General features: G+C 36.3%; 1 protein-coding gene across 1 annotated transcript in view; it reads right to left on the reverse strand.

Moving 5' to 3' along the window:
* Positions 1 to 3,159: 3,159 nt before the first annotated feature.
* TMPRSS15 (transmembrane serine protease 15) overlaps positions 3,160 to 25,933 on the reverse strand; it is a 51,228-nt gene continuing 28,454 nt past the window's right edge. The window contains exons 17-28 of the mRNA XM_019285894.3: positions 23,400 to 23,489; positions 22,108 to 22,233; positions 21,513 to 21,644; positions 19,017 to 19,127; positions 16,056 to 16,188; positions 12,068 to 12,163; positions 8,780 to 8,829; positions 8,222 to 8,396; positions 6,489 to 6,670; positions 6,185 to 6,280; positions 5,139 to 5,278; positions 3,160 to 3,482 (exon numbers count right to left, since the gene is read on the reverse strand). Coding sequence (XP_019141439.3) covers positions 3,327 to 3,482; positions 5,139 to 5,278; positions 6,185 to 6,280; positions 6,489 to 6,670; positions 8,222 to 8,396; positions 8,780 to 8,829; positions 12,068 to 12,163; positions 16,056 to 16,188; positions 19,017 to 19,127; positions 21,513 to 21,644; positions 22,108 to 22,233; positions 23,400 to 23,489 — 1,487 coding nt within the window. The 3' untranslated portion in view covers positions 3,160 to 3,326. The remainder of the gene's footprint in view (positions 3,483 to 5,138; positions 5,279 to 6,184; positions 6,281 to 6,488; positions 6,671 to 8,221; positions 8,397 to 8,779; positions 8,830 to 12,067; positions 12,164 to 16,055; positions 16,189 to 19,016; positions 19,128 to 21,512; positions 21,645 to 22,107; positions 22,234 to 23,399; positions 23,490 to 25,933) is intronic.

Genomic DNA, 25,933 nt, shown 5'->3' on the forward strand with positions numbered 1-25,933 from the left:
TTACCTAGAAAAGCATTAATTATATTAATTGATGGATAGATTTAGAGGTAACTGTGGTGCATTTAAAGGTGTCTTTTAGAGTTATGATTAACATCATTAATGTCCATTCTCTTTGATTCCTTAAGAGCTTTCTGTGCCTTAAGAATGGTTGTGCTAGTCATTAGGAGCAGCCTGGGGTGATGGCAGTAGCACTCTGGTTGATTTGTGGGTGACAATCTGGTGTCAGAGCAAAAACTTAAGGGATTTTATTGCCGTTGCAGCAAGAGTTCAAGAGCCTGAGTTCAACCTTGCTGTCTTTAACAGAGATTCAGAACTACCACTGAGTGGATGTTGGGGAGAGACTGACTCGAGCAGAACTGATGGGTTGCCTGCACTGTGCTGGCTGATGTTCACCACATCACTTCGGACACAAATGTGCCTCAATTTTTCTGAGTACAGAAAAAATATTTGAAAGTTCAATACGATTAATACTAATTGTGCAATTAGTTGCTGAAGCACTTCTGGAAGCATCTTAAAGCTGCTGTTAAGCTGTGGTTTTGCTTCCTTTTCAAAGAAACCTCCTCCTGTAGTTCAGGTTAAATATTGTTTGCTATTCCTACTTAAAATATTCTGTAGTCCTTCCAGTCAGTGGCAACTTCTTTGTTCAATCCCCTACTTCAGTTTCCTTTGCATTGAGAAAATACAATGATCCTACACGATCACCAAGACAAGAATTGATTTAGTACTGACATAAATATTGCTCAATTCAGCTGAGGGGAAGAGATACCTCTTTCTTGGGAAGAGTTGTAGTAAAAAGAACTTAGTTAATTTTTATGGTCTTGAAGGATTTGCTCCCTTTAACTTAAAGATTAACTATTTCTTCATACTTTATACTTCCAAAGGACATGTAAAGTCACTATCAATATCATGGTTAATGGCAGCAGAAATGATTTTGAAGCAGCAATTAGGAGAATGCAAATACCTTCAGCAGTTTTTTTTACAGAGTGAAAGTGATGGCTGGGCAGGCATCAGCACAGACCTGTCTCAAACTCTGTGTGAAGGCAGGAGGGGAAGTGGCATCCAGTGCTTCTGTTGTAGTGCACTCAGATTTTATGTAGAAATAAGAAATGTTGGGACAAAATATTTCCATATGTATCACCATATCCATCCTCTCTTTCCAAGCATCTTGGAACTGACTCAGTTGCAAATAATCTGTTTTGCTCAAGTGTTTTAAGATAGTATTGACTGGTTTCTCCACAGGTTAATTTGCAGGCAACTGAAGCCATGGATGTTGACCAAAGGCTAGAATGTGATTGCCTAAGGTTATGTTAGTTTTACCTAGATAATAATTAGTTGGAATAAAATGGTTTCTTAAATTAAGATAGTTTATATGATAGAGCTTTTCATGCCAGGGTTTATAATAGAACTTTTTCAGTCTGATGAGGTGATTTATCAATGTATATTTACATTGATAAATGTAAATATACATTTATATTTATATATATATATAAATACATTTATGCTTTGCATTTTGGGAAGCAAGAAAATGCAGAAAAATAAAAATAACTTATTGTATTCCTGGGAAGCACATTTTCTAGTGACTGGATCTGCTTTCAGCTGGCTTTTGTATTTCATTAACAGACTGAAACACAGTGTACAATAGTGATGTACGGTAAATAATGCAAAAATTAGGTAATATTTTACTTTACATTTTAATGGAATTGCTTCATCCAAATCAGTTTATACTGATAGCAAAATGCTCTACTTTTCAGAGTAATAGGAGAAACAGTGGTCCACTATGAAAGATAGAATTTGCAAATTTAATATTTTAATGTTAAAAACCTGTGTGTTTCATATGAGAGACTGTTTCTAAAACACTTTCTTACCTTCTCTCTGTCATAACTATGTATATTTGTGTTCTTTGTGATCATAGATGTCTTGACAAAGCTGCAGATTTTGGTCTGGACCTAGTTGTCTAATGCTTACGAAGACATGAAAACAGTTTGGGGCTTGTTTTTTTATCAGTGATGGCCAACCTGTGTTTGCAAGCATTTCATACCTGTGTTTAGGGTTGCAAGAACCAAATCCAGGAGCTTTATACAACAATCATACACCTGTATGTATATGTGTAGATACACTCACACAGTAAGTGAGAATGCATTTTGTATTTTTGGTACTGTGGAATGATATATACATTACATTCCTACACTAGTCTGAAAACAGCAATAAAGAAGTGCATCATATTATACTAAGACACCACAGAATTTAAGGCATTTGAACAAGTAGGTAATTATATTTTAATTAGAAACTTATTTATAAAAGACCTCGAGAAGATAAACCCTTTATTTTGGTTTTCATATTCTTTCCCCTTTAGAATGCTGTAATGGGATACCCTGCTAGTTTTTATACAAAGCACAAAATCTGTGTTAAAAATCCCCAGTAAGCCTGTAATATAGGAACACTATAATTCACGAGGAAGAGCTGGTACTCATTATTGTCAAATGTTTTTAAAAACATAACTTTTTATGAGAGGAAGTTGCGGTATTGTGCGTCTGTGGTTGGGTGTGGACAAGCGCATCTCTATAATTGTTTGAATAACTGCCAAACGCTTGCCTAGAAAGAAAACGGAAAAGCTCTATTCAATCCTTTTTTAACTCTATTAATTCCAAACACATTACACAAGAGAGAACTTTTGGCTGACATTCAGTTCATTCATTAGAAAGCAGCGTGATCCATGGTCAGCCTTTCTGCACAATCCATAAACCTCATTCCAGAGCTTTTTGTAATAGGCGAGACAGAGGAACTCTCGTGAGCCCAGTTTAAAGAGGTAACATACATCTTCAGTTTGATATGCAGAGAGATTGCTGGAAAGAGTTGACTATGCATTAATATGAAATTGCACATTGAAAAACACAATTTAAAAATATAAACCAGATAATATTTCACCTGATATTAATAATTTTCATTCTTTTCCACTAAAGCATTTACAGTTTGCAAACCCTTTTTACTGCCCATGCTTTGTAAAGCCTTCCATTGTGCAGTTAATGCACTGATGTTCAAAGAATCGGTTTTCCTAAGATCTTATATAAAACAAAAAGTAAAATGACAAAACTATTTATTAGCAAAACCACAGCATCTCTTTTGAAATATCATGCTCAGTTGGAAATGGGTGTTATTAACAAACAGAAGTTACCAATGTTTTCCTCACCAAGATGAACATTTTTATTCGGTTTCTCTCTGGGACTGAAATGGCAGCCTAGTTTACATCATTATGCAATATCTTACTTTCAACATCTCAACATCAACATTTAATTTGAATTCCATTTCTATATTTGAAAAATATCAAGCTAATAGATGATTTTTGTGATCCAGTCCACAAACATGGTGACTCGAACATACACTCCTGGTCGTTGGGGAAGTGCACACCCTTCGCCAAATGATACTACACCAACCAAAAACCACTTGTCCCCATCTTTGAATGTCAGAGGGCCACCTGAATCCCCCTGCAATAAGAAATTCAAAAGTTAAAAGTAAATAGTGTCAACTCTGAAGCAGAGCTTGTTTATGATGTTGGTTTATTTTGTTCCTTATCATAGATGCTGTACTCCTGTATGTCCTAGGCACCAAGAAGTGAAAGCAATAGAAATATTTCCATGTGAAAAAAAAATCTTGAAACGATCTATTTTTTTTTTCTTTATTTTTTAAATGATGTGACCTTAGGCTCTCATCAGTTTTGCAATACAGGACTGAGCTTCAAGTGATTTTTTAAAAAATCTTATTCCTTTTATGTTCAGCCCTTCATATTTCACAAAGCCTGGGTAAATGTGGAAGATTTTTTTTCAGTTGAATGTATTCAGCCAAAACACAGTTCTATTTTCAGTCACCCCAGAGCTTCTGCAGTTTCAAATTTAGAGAACAAAATAATGAGATTGCCAGAAGAGAAGGTGTCCTTTCCTCTCACCTCCTTTTCAACAGTTTAGCAGATGTAGCATTGCAATAGAGACTGAATTTGATTTAGCTTGAGTGGGGATGAGTCAGCCATGGGTATCTTGTTTTGACGAGAAAGAGAACAACAACTATTTTGCTTTGTCTGTCGAGTTAGTTGAACCAGTATTAATTGTGTCTTCTTCAGGCCCTGTGAATGGATCTTTACTAGAGAATTCTGCAAGGACTCAGCCATTAAAATACTTCTGCCCATAACTCTAGGGCATCCCAGAGCATTAAAGGCTGTGACAGCAGCCTAAAGGGGGATGTGCTATCAGGACTCACTTGCTCATCTTTGCTCATGGCTGACTGGTCATTGATCACAGTGCTGGTCACTTGTACTCTGAATCAGCCTGTGGTGCTACACTGTTTGTTTGGGGGTTTTTTCAGTATAAGGTTCAGAAGGAAAAAGGGTAAGAGGAAAGCCATCAGGGGAAACGACATTAGGCTTGAACACAGTCCTTGTTCTGGACTAAACTAGGCAAAATCAAGGCACCTGGTGAAGGCTTAGGTTGGGAGGGCAAGGCAATAGGAATTATGTGAGGTTGCTCCTCATCAGGCTTGAGGAAAGCCAGCCAGTCTCCATGCCACAGACTCCATATTGCTGGAAGAAAAATCATGTGGCAGCCAACTCTGAGTACATCCTCAAAGAGAAGCAGTGTGTTATAAGGAGAGCTGGAATGGATAAAAACTAAACCCACAAGAACGTATATCAGTGCAGAAAGGCAGCCTCTCTGAAATACTGTGGTGTCCACTTAGGAAAGACCTCCAGAGTCTACAGGGGAAAAGCAGCTTTGCTCTCTCTCCCTTAATGAAGCATTTCTGAGACTTCAGTCTATTTGGTACTTATTTCTCTGTTCTCTGCATTTCCTCAAGCATGTGCTCCTCTCCTTCATGGAATTACTCAGCAGGAATTATTCAAAGCTTAATGCAGAAAATTTCCAGTCGTCATATTTATCTCCCTCCAAGGTTGTTTATGCCTTGATGACACACACACAACAAAAAAGTTAAACTTGTATCTTGATAAATTATTAAATGGGCAAAATATTGTGTGTAGAAATGACATTCATGGACAGGGATTGTTCTGATTTTCATAAGGGGAGGATCAGGGAGCATTTTATTCAGTAACTAGATGTGGTTTATGCCAGCAGTGGAAATGAGTTGATTCTACTTACCTGGCAGGAATCTATTCCTCCCGTGTCATATCCTGCACAGAGCATATTCTCAGTAATATTATATTTTGGCAACCATTGTTGGCATTTTTCATTGGAAATGAGAGGGACTTCTGCTTCTTGCAATATATTTGAAGGGGGACCTGATGAAAATACAAAGTACATTTACCTGCGGCATTAAATGCCTACATCCCGCTGGGAACACTGATGGTTTTGTTCCTGTTCCAGCATGCTCAGCATGCTCCTGAGCAGTAGGAATCCCTGCCTTACTGCTGTACTATTCAGGCATATGCCCCTGTAACACAGTCACTGGGAAACAGGGCTCGTTAACTGAATCCCATCTTTCATTTGTGTAATGGGACTGAATTTTGTCATAATTAAATCAAGATTACTAAAATCAATGAATATGAACTCACTCTGGGGAGATCTAAGGGATGATTAAAGGCTTAGGAACGTGAGTTGTCCTGTGTTTCCTCACGATTCATTGTGTAACTTTGGTTATTTGAAGTTTTTATAAAAATTTCTTTTATTAATTCCTACCAAAAATTTTAAATGCAATTTAATGTAGAAGTCAATGTATTCCACTGTGGAAGTGAAATGGCATGTTTATTATTTCAGAGAGTCTCCAAATCTGGAGCATATGGCATACAAAGAGAACATACATTTCACACTGCAGTCAGTTTTCTTGACTTCTAGGGAAAATCATTTGCACATTGTCAGAAAGACTAATCATCTTCTTCCCCCACCCAATATCTGGAACCAAGATGTACATATTTCATGTTGAGAAAAGTAGTCATTATAACTTCTAAGTGGATGTAATAAGCTTTATTCATAGCCTAATGAGCTTAGATATGCATGTTTTCTTCTAATAAATATGTTTTATCTATAATTTTGCTTCAGAGAAGGAATAGTAGAATGGAATAATTCCTACATTTTCATATGGAAGAATAGCTCTCTAAACTATTTGACCTTAGCAACTCCTGTGGAATAGGAACAAGCTTTGCTTCACAGGTCCATGCCTGTCAGAGTTTTCCAAGCAGACGACCCACCTTCATTCCTAATATCTCCCCAGCCAGCAATGGAGCAGTTAATTCCTGGCAAAAACTGTTGATTTCTTTCTGGTAGGCAGATAGGTTGTATGTAATCTGTGAATGAGAAACAAGCAATCAATTTCAACCTCTTCCCTGTATTCAGATTTTGATGAAGTCAGAACAGAAAAAAGTTCATTAATTCAAACCCACGTTTTGGCCAAGATATCCAGGAAGTACTGAGTGGACTCCCCACCTCCCCCATATGCTTAGCACGGTTTTGCATAATAGAATAAATGGGTTTTTTTGGAAAATAAAAACTCACCTGTATATTGCACTTTGTGTTGAAGGTGCAGCAGAGCAATATCACTATCTTTTGTTTGCTTCATGTAATGAGGATTCATAATTATTCTGTCGATGTTTCGCACCACTGTTGAAGGCTGTGCCAGATCTGATTGAACGTACAAGCCAAGAACGGCTTGCCAGCGGGATGGCTTTAATTGTCTCCTACAAGTTTCAAGGAGTATTCACAATTAGGAGTAATTAATGAGAGTTTTGAAAAACATGTATTAGATAAAATGCTGATATTTAGCCTCGCAGTAATCCATAGCATTTGCATGTTTTGTCAAATAAACAGAACAGAGTAGATGTGCATAGAATTCCATGAGACTATCACCATCTTAAACATCCACGCTGCAGATATAAGTTGCTGATTTCTTTATGGTGAACTTGTAATGCATTATTTATAATGAATTAATCAGACGGTGGTGTAGAGGAGGAAAATACATTAACTAAATTACCATGGCTTTTTAAGCACTGTGAAGAATACTGCTGACTGCCCAGCAGGCAATTAATATTGGTCCCAGTTAGAAAATGGTAATGGAATGTCTAAAGAATAATAGGACTGAGATGTTGTTGGAAATGCTGCAGCTCATAGAAAACTGGTCTCTTAGTTTTTTAAATCTAAATCAAGAAAGATATGCTAAGACAAAATATGGAATAATCTACATCTTTTTTTCCTGTTCTACACATGCTGATTTGAGGCTGTAATTGTCTGAGAAGTTAAATATTCGCTATTTTTTAATCAATCACTTTATGGTTTAAAAAGTACATTTTCAGCCTGATTGTTGGACTGAATTGGTTTCTGCTTCTCTTTTGGTTTGACATCAAGATGTTCTTTTGTTCTAAACTAGGAGTGTTTAATGTTCAGAAGACATGAAGTGGCAAGCTTCAATTTAGGAAAATTCTAGCAAAGGCAAGATGACAAAATTAGATTTAGGTGAAAATATAAAGGCGATTCAAGTGAAAAGGAAGTATCAAGACAATTGTGGATTTATTGTGTGGAAATTAAGAGGGCTTGATCCTTTTCATTTCAGTTACTTTGTGTGGAATGTAGCTCCTGTCATGCCATGAGGCAGCATTAATATTTTGGCACAGTCTCCACTGCCTTACTATTTAGCTATTTGTAATGAAAGCTCTACTGTAATTTTGAATATTAATTTTCTTTTTGCCATTCCAGTTTCTGTATGTCTTTTACAACACTTGTTTTATTGTAGCTATTATGAAAGCAAATCCTAGAAAATATTAAATATGCATCACTTCTTTGAATGGTAAAAATAGCACCATCAAGAGGATATCCAATATTGCCTAATCAATGCACATAAATCAAGATTCATTCCAGTGATGCACAGTAAATCTTGATCAATCCATGATAATATACAGCAGGAATTCTGGGTTTACTTTATGGGATATGATGTCACCCTTTATACCACTGGTGGGGATTCACCTAATTTATGGAGGCTCACAATAATTATGGATTAAGTACCAATGCTCAGTATTAAAAATTTAAAATGCAATTCCTTATTGTTCAGGAAAGGCTGCTTAGTTTCTGTGATTCTCTGCATTAAAGTAAGGACTGAGGATTTACCAGAAAGTAAAGCCCACAAGTGATTCAAAATGTGGTAATTAAACCGTTAGTTGTTAATTTTTCATATCAGTGTCACAATTTGTTCATAATCTGATGCCTCCTTAGTGAGCTTGCACATAAAAGAACATTACCCATATACACAGTGTGCTGCTGTCACCAGCCACTCATCACTGACAAGGGAAGCTCCACAAACAGGTTGGAAATTAAAATGGAGTGAAACTATCCAAGGCCAAGCCTCTCTTCTGGCGTCACTTCCACCTACAATTCTTGTTTGATTATTCTGAGTTACCAGGTGTTTTCCACAAGCTAAGATTAAAGCAAAATAAAATTAAATAAAATAAAAAATAAAGGGGATGTAACATATTTCATTAGACTAGTCAATTTCTTGGAAAAAATAGGCTTCCTAGAATCTGAACTGCTATTCAAAAATACTGTGGAATGTTTTCTTTCCTCAGACCTTCTGGAATATTTATACATTTATTTTATATATGTTTTTGCTACAGGTCCATCTCTGGTGTACACTTAACACTGACATCAAGTGAAGACTAAATTTTCCTGTGTTTATATAATCATGAGTATAGCATTTATAGTCCATTCCCTAACCTTTCTATTCAAGCTATAAACATTAGGCTTTGTGGTCTGAACAATTTGATGTCTCTGTGAAATATTCCTGTATTCTGTGTACTTACACTGAATGTTACATTGCAGATGAACCACCAGGTTGTCCAAACACTGTTCTCTAGAATGAAAGTGCAATTAAATCATAAGTATCTGCACACCAAATAACTCTGACTGTCAAATAGATACACATACACACAGAGAGAGAAATTTATATAATCATATATATAAAAGTACATTCCTTTAGCAATATCAACCTGTGAAGTATAATAACTAATGCTACCTGTTTAAATTATATTTTAAATATGCAACATTATATGCTATACAACATTAAATGTACATATTCCTCTTCAATGAGCACTTAATTGGTTTATATTATGGAAATAAAAGTAGACTCGTGTTTTAGGGAAATCAGTCATCTGTCCGTGACAGATTTGCAATAAAGTTATAGCTGCCTACGGTATTTTTTCCTACCTTTTGAGATGTTTTCAATGCCTTACCACTAGAGATCAGTGTGGCCAAAGAATTTAAGAGGTTAGTTTTATATTGCTGAATAATGTTGCTGTAAAATACATAGCTGCATATACTAGGTTAGAAATTATTTAGCAGAGATATAAAGCCAGAGTCTGAAGAGCGCAAGATCACAGATGAAAGCTGCTCAAGCATTTCTGATACTCAGAGGTTTCAATATTATGTTCATAGCCTGTAATGAATCTGAAACACTTGGGACAGTGTATGTGCTAGCAATTCAAATCTGATACAAACAGAACCACGAATTAGAGGAAAATAGGAAACCAAACTCTTCTAACAGTTTGTTTCTAGTGGGCATTTCCACATTCTATTTTTAAATGGAAAAGGTGAAGGATACTTTAAACGTGATGGGGAATGATGCACTTCACTGTGTTTGCTCTAAAATTTGGTATCTGCTGTGAGATGTGACCCAGTAATTTCCCAATGGCATAGTGGTAAAAGAAGTACAGTGGGAACTGTAACTACCTACCCCCTCCCCAATTAAACCTTCACTATAGGGAGGTGCAAATGAGATATTCCTCCAGCCCTGAATAGTCCCACATTGCCATTTTCCACTTCAAGGTAGGTACCTATTTTTAAAGGTGTAATTTAAAAAGTGGAAACCAATTTCTGTGACTTGTATTCAGATCTGTATTGACTTCAGAAGGGTGTCCCTTCATAACCAGACAAACATCAAGGACAACCAGAAATGCATAAACCCCCAGGAAACCAATGTCATCTTCTGCATAAACCTTGTAGCAACTAAATACCTTTCCCACGACACCTTCATAGGGCTTCAAAGGGTGGTCAGTGGTGCTGCACATTAGGTCTTTTATCTTTTTATCTGGTCCTATGCTTTCCCATAGGTAGATGCATAAACTACCCAAACTAACCATAAAAATGTCAGATTTGTCCCTATAATTTTACTTTTTCAGTGTAAAGTGAGTTGCTGGTCCCTACTGGTTGCTTTTGTAGAAATTGCTTCATTGGCCTCTGCTTTTTCTTCTTTGTGAAGCTAGCTCCCAGTAGGAAAAGCACTTCCTTGCCTGCACTTCAGCCCAACAGTTCTCAGCTGCCTCTTGGTCAGCACAGGAGAGGCCAAAAGGCACCAGAGGCTTGTGCTGAACACCCTCCTCTGTGCCTCTCTGAGTGTCAGCTGTCAAGCAGCACGCCAGGCAGAAATCTGGAGTACTTAGGATATCTGTGAGCATGATCTTCACTTAGAACTGGCAAAAACAATTGTCCCTGTGGAATCTGCTCACATGTATCTAAAAGGCAGGATTTGGGGCTGTCACAAAACTATCCTGCCAAAAATCACATTACCTAAGGGCACCAGAGAATTCTTTTGCTGTCTCTGTCACTGCAGCTTTCAAACCCTATTATATGTGCCCTCCTTTGTTTCAATGGTGGATGCACTTGAATAAAAACCAAAGACAATGTGAGAAGTACATTTCATAATTAGATTACGGGTTAATGAATTCAGTTGCTTAAATTATCAAATCTGTGTGATCTTTCTATAATTTGTTATATGTACAAAATCCATGTGTGAATCTGTAATCATTCCACCCTGCAAAATTATTCCTGTCAGCTGTCCAGATGAAACATGGGAGAAGACACCTATTTCTGCAACAGAAATACAACTAAGATAAATGAATTTATTCCATTTTCTCCTGCTTTAATCACTTTTAGTGTTAAATAGGTATTAACAGAAGACATCTTTAAATCATTACTGCTCTTCAAGATGTCTTGTGGCAATGCTGGTTTAGACATTCACTCAAGAAAAAAAGCAAAATAGCCTCCAATGATATTCCATTAGTTTAAGATACTTTCACCACCAGTAAGAATGATAAATATTTGGGGTTAACAGAGTTTAATTAGAACATAAAATGTAACACTTTTTTTTTTTTCCTGTAGACAAAATAATAGACCATAGGAAACTAAGAAGTCTCTCCTGATTTATTACTATGTGGTATGTTTATAAAGGGAAACTGAAAGAACCTGGGCTCTTGCTGTCCTCAACATGGTTCCAGCATTTTAGCAATTAGACAGTAATTTTCTGGCTCAGTGTTTCTGATAGAAATCCAGAAAAATTTTTACAGTAAACCCTCTAATAAGCAGAAAAAAGTAATTTAAGTCATTAAAATTCTTCAAATTGATGATGGCAAGCCTTTCTCCTTGGGAGTTGTACTGTAAATCCCACAATTTCCTGAGGACATAATCCTGGGCTAACATCACGTTTTCATTTAATCTACAAGAAACCACCAGTTCCTAGCACCCTTCAGAATCACTTCAGCTGTTATTTGGGCTGAGAAAGGTTAGAATAGAATCAAATGTATTCTGAGGATCATGTAATCAAATAATTCACTTGTAAATGTGGAGACAAATCCAGAAGCCATTTTTTGAGTGGGCTAGTTTGTTTAAATATTGATACCTGTCTGTGGATGGCTTATTTTAGCATTCCTCACAGTATCCAAAGTCTGTATCAATAAAGCCAGAGGATTATAGAGTGTGACTCATTGTATTTTAAGAGATGCCTTGATGGATCACATTTTGGAGTGCTTATTTTTCTCTGCTGATTACAGAGAGAACCTACTGTGACAACTACTCTGTAACTGTGGGTGAATGTCACTCCATCTTAACTCTTCTATATTATGTATAGGTAGTCTTAATTCTACTGTATTATGTAGTCATATATTTCTAGATAAGAAATATTTTGTTAAAAGAGCATATAATTTCCACGGTAAACAGATGAAGTCTTCAATTAATTTGAGCTATATATTAGTGCATAAATAATCACCACCATACTTAAAGCCATCATTTGTACGAGGAAGAAACCTCACTGTACCCACCTTTTTGTGAAAATTAGGCTGTGGTTACCTCCTTTAGCAATGGTGACAAATGGCCCATCTCCAGTGAATAATACAGCTGATGACATATTTGCATCCCTGGGACAAAAAGACACATGCATATTTTTAGGTATTTACCCTATTCCACCAGTGGAGCAATAGTAGGGAAATCGTTATACTGGCAGAATAAACATCAGGTTGGTAGGTTGTTTTTTTTTTTTCCCCCTGAAATAATGACCCTTTAGCAGGACATTTTTGAGACTTGAAACTCATTTGGATTAAAATGTGACTTACTTACTTCCAGTCTTGCATCTTATTCTAAGTTCTCTAATGCTACAATAATATTGAAAGAGACATTAATTAATTCTTTTGACAGCAGTAAATATTAATTTTGGCTTTTCTGTGCCACAGTGAAGGGTTTGCAATACCAGTTGTTAAGTGTATGGAGCTAAAACTTAGTACACCAAACGGCAGTAATAGCTGAACCTTGGGGTATCACAGTCTTGCTTTTTTTGAGGGGTGCAGTTACATTTATATCATACTGTCTAGAAAGGAAATGAAATTACATTTTGTATCATGAAGAATGTAAGTAAAAAAAAAAAAAAGTTAAGTTTCACCTCATAGATCTGTTGAAATCAAGATTGCTGTGGAATAAGTCAATAGTGTCATGTTTGCTAGTGAGCGGGAGTGAGATGTAGTCATAGAGTCACAGAATCACAGAACAGTTTGGGTTGGATGGGACCTTTAAAGGTCATCCAGTTAATTTTTTTTTTTTTTGATAGCAATGGCTTTTTGAACTAAGAATTCTGTGTACTGTTGGTGAGATAAATTGTTTTGACATTTAGAACCCATATCCAGATTTTCTTTATAGCCCATTCTGCATCATATACTTTGTGATACTTCGTATGACCAGTTTGGAAAACATATCCATGAAACATATTTGCTTTCCCTTGAGGAAACATGGGGAAAAAAGATTCTTGTGGTCAGACTGCATAATTTTTTGGGGGGTGACAGCCTCCCATCTGGCCCTTTAGCCTTACACATCTCAGGAGCAAGAAGAGAATCATTTGTGCAGGTGTAATACATAGGGAGCACCTGTACCATTCCTTCTCTTCAAATGCAGTAAATCTCACTCTCCTGGGAAGGATGAAGTCTGGAATCTGCCTGCAAATCAGCTGAGTCTGGAGTAAAGAGGTGTTCAACAACCCAGCTCTGCCACCAGGAGAGTTGTATGATCCACCTGCTGGGAAAGTCACTACTGCTGCATTTCTCAGCCCGGAAGTGCCTTTTAGGCAGTCTGAGAGCAGTAAAGTGCCAAGCTGGGTAGGCAGAGTCAAATTCTATGATGAAAAACTTTGCTGAGACCAGGAAATTATTCCCAGGAACTCACTTACTTCTGAAGAAAGTTTCATGTTCATGAAGAAAATAGAATTAAGGGTTTTAGAGTAAAGGCTAAACTCTCTGTCTTGTTGGACTTTTGGGTGTGACAAAATTGCCAGGTCTACCCGTATTCCTGGGTACAGTTCAGCAAAGACCCAGCTGGCTCTGGTCCCAGGGAAACAGGATTGTTTTGCATCTGACCAATGGAATGGTGAAAAGCTCAGTGTGTGATTTTCTTGGTTCCAGGAAATAAGATATTGATAAGACTCAAATTTTAGCAGTGCTGCCAGATGCACACAGATACAAGTGCAAACTGAGAAAAGGATTATTGTCAGACTTCTCCAGAGCATCAATTTGTTCATCTTGCACCCCAGACTCATTAAAAAGATTTGTAAATTATTTGCCTAAGGTGTATTTTGTAGATGCACAGATAAGCATGTCCCCAGACTGGCTTCCTGTTTGGTGTAAATCACAAACGCAACAGTCACGTATCTGAAAAATGGAGGCAAAAGGATTCACACGTGCGATTTATTAGAACCTGTGAGGAACACTGCACTTTCTAGCCCAGCTACATAAATAATCAGGATATGATACAGGACTCCTGTCAGCTCAGTCCTTTTCATAAATTAAACAGCAAGTGAGACTAGCAAATGTATAAGCAATTAACAGCAAAAGTAAATTGTCCTAGATGAGCCTTAGCCTGTCTCTCTAATAAAGCATGATTCTAGGCTGTAATTCAGTGTAGGAGCATGAGCTATGGCCTGCTCAGGACCTGTTATTGCAAACATCCATTTAGTAACAAATATGGTGACGCTTGTTAACAAATCTGCTGCAACAGGGGGGTTCAAGGAAAGCAGAATTGTGAGAATTGTGTGATACTCACAGGAGTTACATATATATATATATATATATATATATATACACACCTACTCATATACCAATACATACACACACATATGAGAATTTTATCCTGTGCTGCAGGATCAGTAACTGCAGTAGCACCCAGGTTACAAAAATGTGATACAAGTTAGGTTTAAAAATACTTTTTCTTGACCATGGGAATATGTCATGAACTGAGAAATGGAATCAGTAAGAAATAACTAGGAAGCTTAATAGGAACATTTTTAGCAAGTGCATCTGAGTAGTTTATAGAGACAACCTGAAAGGTATTGCCACAGAATGTTTTGGAGACAAAAGCATGAGGTAATTTTTAAAAGGTATAGTACCATGGAAGACAAAGTTTGTTGAAGCTTATCAAATATGTCATTTAAATCAATAGACCACAAAATTACTCCTGTCCAGAAGAGAAAGGAGGCAGGGCAGGGGGGGAAAGAATCAGAGGAAAAAGGCCTCTAAAGAGCAAGGTATTTGACCAGAAGCACATTTAAACATGCTTTGTATGTTCTTACATGCATGCATACATAAATTACAGTCAGGATTTGTGCATGTAGCTATCTGATATTTATGTAAACTCAGTACCTATCTAAAGCAAAAAAGTAAAAATAAAACAACAAACCAGCACATATTCATCCAATTAGAAGTATTTTTGAAATAACACTGATATTTTCCTAAGTCATTCTAACTCTTTAATTGCTACAATTAATTTATCAGAAGAGCCCAGAGTCTCCTTCTGAAACCTGTTTGTGAGCAAAGGTGGAAGAGACAAAAGTAAAAGGAATGAATGAGGAAAGCATTCATGAAAACAGGATTAAGCTACTTCAGAATCAGTTATACAATAAAAGCAGATGAGGGAGAGAGTAAATATTAAGTTATATTTCTTTCTATGGATTTGTAGGTATCTTTCTTTGGTCAGAGACCAAAATAACGAATTGCAAGCTTAGAATTTAATTTGATTTTTAGTTGGGTGAGTGACATTCTGTAAAAACCTCAGCACTGCAGGAAAGCTAATTATTATTCAGTGGGTGACAGCGGAGTAGCACATGATGTAAGTAAGGCCAGAATGCAGGCCATAAATTTTACCATAGATTGAAAAATGCAAATCCCCTCACTCAACAATCCCCATGTTTCCCCCAAAAATTCTTCTAAGCAGTGACTGAAGCCAAATCTATTTTTCAGTCATATACTTCCCTCCTCCCTCCCTGCTCTAAGTGTTCCTCAAGAGAAATTCCATTTCCTCTCCCAATGGCTCAGATCTAGTGATAGGTATGAAATTTATTGGGAGCCCAGTAGCAGAATATCCAAGGGATTATTTTTACTTGGAATGAACAGCTGCAGTACGAAAGCAGAGCAGCCAAGACTGCTGTCTGCTCCAGCTTTACTCTTGAGCTACTCTTATGAAAGTGAAGATGTAAATGATGACATAAAGTGATAAAAGACTGATGCACTCACATCACTCTCCCAATGTTCTCCAGTATGTATCCTCATGCCCAACCTGCCATGTTCAGAGTCCTCAATCCTGCACTGAATGCCATCAAAACAGAGTTTGCCAAACTTTCAAATTTGTTGGCACACCAAGCACTCCACTTGACAGAGACAGATACATTTGCCACTTTTTTGGAGAATACAACAGTAAAATGAGGGGGGAAATGCCAATATACGCTCAACAAATCAGCAAACAAGTTGCAAAGGACAATGAATATTTATTACTCACCCCAACCCCAACAGCTGGCAAACACTGTCTGAAATCTCTCCATTCCAATCATCTGCACATGCCAGATGCCACATCCTCCCAATCCTGGCTTGTACCAGCCCTTCGGTGCTCAGAGAGCCATTGAGTAATCTCACTGGAGAACAAAATGGGCAGAAGCATTTTGGATAGGTGGCAAACCACACCAAGCAAATAGAAATGTAATGTAAAGAGATTTATTATTGCAAATGAAGAGCACAAAATAAGTTAAAATGCATTATAGAGGAAATAAACCCAGCATCTCCAGAATGTTGTGTTCCCACAGGAAGGAAATGCTATTGTTATCTCCTATATTTCTGCCACACGAGAGTTTCATACCTTGCATTTTGCAAACATCTCAGAAATAGACAATAAACAGCACATTTTCCATCAACTCTAAATAATGCATTTTTTTCTTAGTCAGCATTATATAATTTCCAAAAAGCTCTAGCTCCATGATACTCAGTAACACTGACTGGAAATAAGGTTAAAATGAGTGTTGACAGAAAAAAAATAGATGTCCAGTTCCAAGTACTATGAGTTTTCACTGTTTTCATTGCAGCTTTAGTTAAAACACTCACACTAATAATAAAAGCTCACTGAAAACCAGTCCTTCTATAAAAACTTTTCCCAAAAGAAGATATTCAGAACAAAAATTCAGAAACTGATTAAGTTATTGGTAAAAAGTCTTATGCTATTGGCATAGTGACTAAGGAAGTTGGATCACAAGGCCAACAGAATCTCACATATACACATATATATAAAATAAGAATTTTATGTAATATTAAAAATATATATAATAAGAAGGTCAATATATGTCTTAGCAGCTACAGCTGCATTTCAGGCAGATGACAGGTATTGCCATTGTGATGTAGAGAAAAGCATGCAATGCACTGACATTTATTGGCCATCAAAATATTTTTGTTTTAAAAAAACTTACTTGTGCAGAAAACCTTTTTCCACCAAAGTTTTTTCACAAAGAGTACCCACAATAGTAAATAAAAAATTTAGATTTTCAGAAATGCCTCTGTGACACCTGGAGTGCATTTATGAAAGAAGTGATATACAGTGATTAATTAATGATAGATCTCAGATTAAATTAAATTAATTTTTTGAGCTTCTTAAACATCTCAGAATTGTATGCACTGCAAGATTTCTCCAAACTACTTTAGACACCTCTCTTCTTGAGAGAACTTGAACTATAACTCCTTTTCCTTTCTCCTCATCAAATCCATGTTCTCCAAATAGATTATTGGTAAGGAATAATAAAGTCATTGAGCATCCAACAACTGCTTAATTCAGATATAATGTATTTTATAATTATGCCATTTCTTTGCAGTGGCTGGAAGTTTCAAAAGCTGGGGAATTTGAAAAGACAGTTTGTCTAGTTCAAATTGCCACTTCTGATAAGAAATTGGTTTCAGGAAAATGAACAAGGCTTTTGGACACTGGAAAGACTCAATGTGAGAGTCTCTAATTGAATTTTCATTTTGTTTTAAGACATAGATTGATCTAGCCAAAGTTTGGATTAAATGGGTTTTTGGAAACAAATCTCCCAGGCTTTTCATGTGAGGTAATTTGTTATGAAGTAATAGACAATCAGTGGCAAAATAAATCTTCGGGAAAATGTACATCATGTTAATGTAGGTGATGGTTACTTTGTTCAGATCTTTAGCAATGACTGGAAAAAAAAATTCAAGTTCTCTTTGCTTAAGAAGAAACTGAAGGGAATTTTATTCTATACATTTTAAAGGAAGAATATGTTTGCAACAAAATAGCCAATGGCACTAATTTGAGAAGTGAATCTGTGTCTTCATCCATCTATTTATCTATCTATCTATCTGCATGTATTTACATATACCATGTATATTTCTATACATGCATGTAAAAAATGTTGAAATCAATGACGACTGTCATCACACACCTAAAAACATATCTGATTCCTAGTAGACATCTTTAAAACAAAGGAATTGTGCTAAGCTTAAATACCACTTTTAAATCTTCCATTAGTTCTCCAAAGCAGATTGTCAGAAAGAGCAGTTTAACTGCTGTGCTAGGCCAAACATTATTTAAGCATTAGTTTTACATTTAAATTATTGGTTTAGAGAATCTTATTTCCCTGCTATGTGAAATGAATTAATATACTGTACACAAGCATTTTGGAAATAACCACTTTACTGGAGAACTAAGGAATAGCAGTGAGCAATGGATGCTGCTTTTGAAGCTGTGCCATCCATTCACTCTACGGAGTCCAGGTGGGCTGGAGGGTGCCATGTGTTACAGTTTGGCTTCACACTCACAAATCTGTTGGAGAATTTCCACCAAGGACATGTTTATTCTCTACCCTGCACTTGCAGAGTTTATTCTGCTGTGGAACTCAAATTAATTACAGCAACAATTGGTAGAACTTGGAAATATAAAATGGATACAGAAGAAAAGCATATGTTGAGTTTCCATTTAATTTTGAGGCCATTATGAGCAACTACAGTTTTCAGCACAGAGGAGCTTCCTACCTTTTCCAGAGTTCTTCATCAGATTCCATATACTATCTCAGAAAAGTGACTGTTCTCCTGGCCCTGACAAACTCAATGAGATATTGATGTGTAAATTGGCATGGTCTGCATGCATCTGCAGCATTCTACATTAGCTGAGGTTCTGTGCTGTTTTCCTAGGCAATTCTTGCCAAATATGCATGGCTTAGGTCGGACACTAGGAAAACTTTCTTCACCAAAAGGGCTGTCAAGCATTGGGACAGGCTGCCCTGGAAGGCTGAAGAGGCAGAGTCACCAGCCCTGGAGGAGTTTAAAAGACATGTAGACATAGCACTGAGGGACATGGTTTGGTGGTGAACTTGGCAGTGCTGGGTTAACGGTTGGACTTGATGATCTTAAGGACCTTTCCCAACCTAAATGATTCTATGATTTCTTTGTATGAAGGAAAGCTTACTGCACTTTGCTTCATCAGAGCCATCTTCACACTGAGGTACATTGTCACACAGGTTATGCAACGGGATGCATTTCCCACTGCCACACTGATGCTCATCAACTGTGCAAGCCCCTGAAGGGAAATAAGAAAGGAAAATTAATCCATAATTATGAGGAAGGTTGATGTTCACAGGAGATCTTACAGTTCAGCTCAAGAAAATTGTGTAGATAGTATCCAGAACCTTTGATTTCTTTCCATTTCCATCCATGTCTCTTTCAAAATAAAGATAATTTTCAGATAAATAAAAGCTAATTAAGAATAAGTTCTATAGCACTCTGCCTTGTAGCTTCTGCTCAAGTTAGTGTTGCTCAGTTAGTAGTTTTCTTCTTTTGCAAGGGATAAACATAGGAGTGAAAAGTCAAATCCTGTCAAAAGTGACTAATGATGTCAATTTTCAAATGTTCAGCACTTTCACAAATTTTAAAGATCTTAAAGTGTGTCAAGTCAAGCAATCGAGCAAAGAGGCAATGAGAGCCCAGTCTCCTTCTGAAACCTGTTTGTGAGCAAAGGTGGAAGAGACAGAAGTAAAAGGAACGAATGAGGAAAGCATTCATGAAAATAGGATTAAGCTACTTCAGAATCAGTTATACAATAAAAGCAGATGAGGGAGAGAGTAACTATTAAGTTATATTTCTTTCTATGGCCCAAGTATTTTTAATGGCTTCATTCATTTACAGGAAATATACAGTCATAAACTTAAATTCCATCAAAAAATGGTTTCTTTTACTTTCCTGGACTTTCTGACAGAAATATTTAATTATCTAGAAGTCTTATTTGAAGCAAGATAATTACTTTACTTCTGATTTTTTAATATTCTTATAAAATGATTCATTCATCAATCATCATGGCCTGTACCAAATGGAAGAGGAAGAATATGGTTTATAAAAGGCTTGAACCAGATTTTCACACATTCAATGTCTATAACTAATGACAGTTATTCACAGAATTTTGTGAATAATGACAGTGTTTTTATTATATTGCATACTGACAAAAATTACTTCTGTTCAAGTAGTTCTTACTTTTCAAAAAAACCAATATTTCATAGAAAAAAAAATAAAATGCAAAGAAAAGTCTGCTTTTCTTCTAAAGTTAATTTATTTACTGACAATCCTTTTATCCTTAGGCCAGCATGCTAATGATATTAGTCTGTCCTTTGGCTGCAAAGATCATGAATAAGCATAATCCTTTTGCAAATGGAAATTTTTTAATACATTTAACCAGAACTGGCAATGGCCACTCTGAGAATTCTGCCTTGCTAAGCTTAATTTTCATTTTACGAAATATGGGGAAGTCTGGCCCAGCAAAGATGCTGAACCAGCTGATAAAAAAGGCAGAGTTGTTGGACTGAACAAATATGATAGAGAAGGCAGAACAAGAAGCAGCAAAATTGTCATATGTACATCTAAACCAACCTCTCAGTCTTGCACAATGGGAATAAACAGAGTTAATTTTACAAATGTAGACCAATGGTGAAGGTTTTTTAAAATATTAAGAAAAGTAATATTATTATTACTACTGTGAATCCATAAAAAATCTACCACTGGCTAAACAAGCTGGGAGAAACTTGCCATTTCTGATAGTTAAAATAAGAAAATGAGCCTAGATCCTTGTTGAATTTCTGTTCATGTAAGTGCATGGTACTTCACAGATCTCTCAACAGTCTCTCTGCTTTTTTTTCCCTCTGTTTTTCTCCTGTCAGACTCCCACAGAAGTAATACAAAGTCTCTAATTAATTCAGTCAAGATTTGGCCAAGAGTTAGTATAATTATTTGTCCTGTCACGCACATTACTGTTCCATGTAATTTGCATTACGCTTCATTTTGCATATTTTTGGAGGGTTGATTGCTGTATTATGAGTGACAAGTCTAATTGCAATCCCCAAGAATATCAAGAGTCTTTCAGAAGGGATCTGGCTGGAACCAGAAACACTGTTGTCCAAATATTTAAGAGACTAGTTCTTTCAGATTATTCACACACTGAAGACCAAATTTTTAAAGATGCAAGAAGGACCATATTGCAAATTTGATCAGAGTTACCACACACAGTTTTCTCTTCTAGTGCATGTTATCAATAATAAATATTTACAAATGCACTTAAACACACATTATTGACACCCTGGAATGATTTACGAAGTGATGTTTTTTCCTGGGGCTTTTACAGGGAAAGTTAGCATTTGCCCTCTTAATATCTGAAAAGATTTTGGTCAAAATACTGACTCAATTTTCCACACAATATCACAGAGTTTCATATGATATAGACATTGTTCCAATTACACTAAGAAACAAACTCATCACGTTTCATGCCAGGAAATACAACGTACAGATGAGTAACCAGCCTTTTTCTCTTTAACATTTGCATATTTCTACTGAGCAAGTGCTGAAAGTCACTTTGCACTCTCCACGCTTTCTGAAATATATTTGGCCAGTGGTATAACCTCTTAAAGGTTCAGATGCTTACTTAGATGGTAGCCAGTAGTAAAGTTTGCAAGAAATCCCTTCCCTGTTGTAGAGCTGTCCGTCCGGAGGATCACTGTCATCTGGTTTGTTGTAGAGAAGACATCTGGCAGCGGGCCTTTCTCTGTGTAGACAGCTATTCACCAGGAAAACATGAGTACATTCAGCCTATTTTGTTCATATATATTTGAAAATGTTTCGGGTTCAAAAGCAAATACTACCACCACAGGGATGTAGTTGCTTCCCCAAACCTAACTGCTCTCAGACTGCAATGGTCAGAGCCCAGCACCAGATTTGACTAATCAGCTCAGAACAATTAGGCTCAACTAAAAGATTATCCTTCTGTTTGTCCACGCACATAAACAGTCTGATTTACTGAGAAGTCAGTTTCATATGGATTGCACAGAGAGCTGAGTGTGTGCAAATGTTTTGGAAACATGATGTCACATAGAGTATGCTTTCTCAATTTTTCCTCTGAATTTCTGAGGCCCAAAAAGTGTGAATGAAATGAGAGGAATTTCATTTCCTTTATATTATGTCCCTCAGTTTCCTCTAGCTGTCTGATTACATTCATTTTAGTACCCACTGCTGCTACTTGCCCAAAAGTAAGGAATCTGGTCCTCTGCCATCTCTGACTTCAACCACATCATTAATAGTTTGCAGATCAAAAACCTGAAAATGAAGTTGGATGTTTTTTCCATTTTCAGCATTCAAGTACCACACACCTGGAAAATAGTAACACACACACACACACAAATCACCTTTTCAGTAGTTAAATTTACTGTGCCATTTTTGTGTTGAAGGGCTTTGGGGGGAAAAAGTCTCTCCTAAATTATTAATAATCACCCAAGAGATTAAGAAGTTTAAATCTTGTATTTAAAAGCTGTGAGTTTCCCTAAAGTAGTAAAGCTCATTCATTTCTGACTGTGACAATGTGACAAATAGTCATGACACTTAAGCCTCATTTGATCATAAGATAATTTTTATAATCAGTCACAGAGCCTGTCTTTCAGGTTAAAGTAGCTCTTTTCTTCTGTTTAGCCTATACTTTCTCATATTTAATCTAAGTGTGGATACTATGGAAATCTCGTACAGAAAGTGAAAAAAAAAACCAAACCAACCAATTTGAAATATTTTCATGGAGTGAAAAGTATTTTTTCACTTGTAGGAGTCTCACTTGGGAACTTTGAAATGAATACTAGAAATGTGAGCCATATCTCAAGCAGAACAGAAACACAAAATGACAACTCTTATGATTACCATCTCAACACTATTCCCCAGGACCGAAGGAATAAATAATTAAAATTTCATTAAGAAGCAATGACAAAGCTCTCTTCCTCACTTTATCCATCAACAGCACATAGTGTACTACCTTGAAGCATTCACTTTTGCCAGCTCTAGCGTAATCTAAATCAAGTAACATCTGTAGAATAACAATGTCTTCTCACTAATATGTTAAGAATCATTCAATAAGGACAGAATTCCTTACAAAATGCATGCGCGTATTCTTTGCCTCCAGAAAACTTGAGCTATTTAACAGCAGAAGTGATGATATTAACCTGGCAAATACACCAGGTTATGGTAAAATGGGAATTTTCATCACCTTGTGTGTCTCTGCATTGACATAAAGGCATTTGACATAATAGGCAGGATGGAATTGGCCTGTCTGGACTCATACCATTGGAATATGCTTGTCTTCATCCCTTTTTAATCAACTGGCACATGTTTCCTTAGCTGCTGCTCAGTACCATAGAGAATGCAGTTAGAAGATTCCGCTGTATATACCTTAGATCTTTTTTTTTGTTTGACAGCGTCTGAGTTGGAAAAGCAGATTTAGTATCTCTATTTTTATATGGTTAAACTCCTAAAGATTTGGAAAAGAATGACTTACAAGAAGCTAAATTAGGGTAATTGTTTGGAAAGTTTGCAGAGCTGAATGTACTGTTTGGCTCCCAGAGTTCAACCGGCCCTCCACAGTCAGCTGAAAAACAAAACATTTAAGAACGTAATTAACTTACTGTCTTACTTTTTCAATCTGAGGTAACAATGATAATTTTTAAAAGTCATTTTCATGATTATCGGTCTGTAAGCTGTGCACATGACAGAAATATGAAGACAAGAATGTGACACAGTCATCTGTCTCATTTACTAGTACAGTATTAAAAAAGCTAGAAAATGTCAAGAGAGGCTCCTGAATTTAAGTAATTTATGCACTTTGCTTGTATGCTTTTCTTGTTACCTGATCAATCTTAGAATTAAAGAATCATTAAGGTTGGAAAAGACCTCTGAGAACATTGAGTCCAACCTTTGACTGATCAACAAGACCTTGTCAACCTTGTCAACTAGACCATACACTGAGTGGCAGGTCCAGCTGTTTCCTGAACTCCTCCAGGGACATTGACTCCACCACCTCCCTGGGTAGCCCCTTCCAATGCCTGACCACCCTTTTGGTTGAGAAATTATTCTTTCAGCATCAGCAGAGATAATCAAATCTAAAGCTCTTTTTGTCATCTAGCAAGTAAACTTACAGCAAAAGCCCCCAACCCCCTCATACCATTATTTTGTTTTCATCAGGACCCCAAAAACTTTTACAGCTAAACACTGTTGGTTGTTAAAACAGTCATTTGCTTTTTCCTTAAAACAGCTATTCTAGTAGGAAATACCTTTGTCATAAAGATGTATATGTACTTATAGGCAAAAATTGATAAAATTTCTGTAAAAGCAAATATTGTGGATATGTCTACACACATATACATGCACTCACACACATGGACACAGCTAACTGTACTTTATATATTCAATATTCTATTTCAATATATAATTTTGATGGTGGTTTACATCCAAATATGTCAGTTTCATGTTCAAAACCTTTACTTGATATTGAGAAATACTATTTATTTTTATTTTAGCCATCAGAATTGTTGAATGAACCATCAGAATGAACTTTGGTGTTTTCCCACTTTTGTTGCTCACAATTACTTTATTGAAAAATGAACAATGCTCCTCCACTTGCTTCAGGAAATAGTAGTTAAAGCAAAACAGATTTACCTGCCTTTTTTTGTTTTGGTTTTGTTTTATTCTTTGAATTAAAATTGATATTTTTCTTAACTAGCAGACTTTGGCTAACGTTTTAATGTCTCCTCCACACCCCTTTTGGCTCAAATTTTGCATGCCATGACATCTAACAGTATCTCACACTCTGAGCCCTTTGGTTGGGGACTACATTATCTACAAGTCCTACCAAGTCTGACCATTGAATCCCACTGGGAGAAAGCTCAAAAAAAAAAAAACAAACCAAAAAAAAACCCCAAGAAATACTTGAATTTCCTCACAACAGCCATCTTCTAGAATTTTCAATTTCACCAATCCCTCCTGGAAAGAAAAGCCAAATTCTCGGAAAGAAAGAGGAACTGTTAACATTCCCACCCCGACTAATAAGTATGTTATGTTACAGCCATATGGGTCACAAGGAGGATTATTTTCTCTATAAATACCATGAACAACAGATAAAGATGATGTTGCCTTTTTTTAATGGAACATCACGGCATATGAAATCTGATCTAGTGTTGACTACATGTAAGGCACACTAGTAGTGATCTTTGTCTTGCATGGAGAAATGAGAGAAGAAATTGAATTCACTCATGTCTTGAAAAAATGTAAAAATTTCCAGTGATCTTGAAACACAAATTCATATGGAGTTATTGATACACCTGTTACTCATTAGAGAACCAAATATTAATCTCTACCAACAATCTTGGTTGAGCACAACAGATGATTTTCTCAACGCTTTAGAAATTATATATGACCTATGCATAAATAAATTTCTCTGTGCTTTGGCCAAAACTTCAGTTTATATTGACATACACATCTTAAGTGTGGAATCTACACTGTCATTTACACACCATTGTTTGTGTTAAAAGACAGGTTATTAACACAAAGATGAAAGCAATCTTAGATTTGTTTTAGATGAAAGTGTAATCTGACAGTCTTGTGCAAAGGACAAAAGCAAATCCTGCTTCCCTATGCCACCATCAAAAATATTCTTTTTTACGTTTCAAGGAACTCTTGTGGCACTGTGAATGATGCCAGTGACTTGTACTGAAGCTCTAATTCTAGTAAAAGAAATTGACTCAGTTCAAATTCTTTTATGTCTCGTTTGTGGACATGACATTTGTAGTGAAACCATTAGTGTTAGTAAGCTTGTACACATTCATCAAAGTAATTTCATACTTCTTTGAAGATGATTGAAAGCATTTGCTTTTTTTTCATCAGGTTACAGATAGGATGTAGTAGTATGTCCCAACAAAGTTATGAAAACAAGCTATTTTTTTGCCAGCAACAGCTTGGACTGTCCTTTTGTATCATGGATCTCTTTAAACTCATTCATAAGGAGTTATAAGCCATATTAACATGTCCTTTTCTTGA

The sequence above is a fragment of the Corvus cornix genome, chromosome 1, assembly GCF_000738735.6.
Source record: "Corvus cornix cornix isolate S_Up_H32 chromosome 1, ASM73873v5, whole genome shotgun sequence".
Lineage (NCBI taxonomy): Eukaryota > Metazoa > Chordata > Aves > Passeriformes > Corvidae > Corvus > Corvus cornix.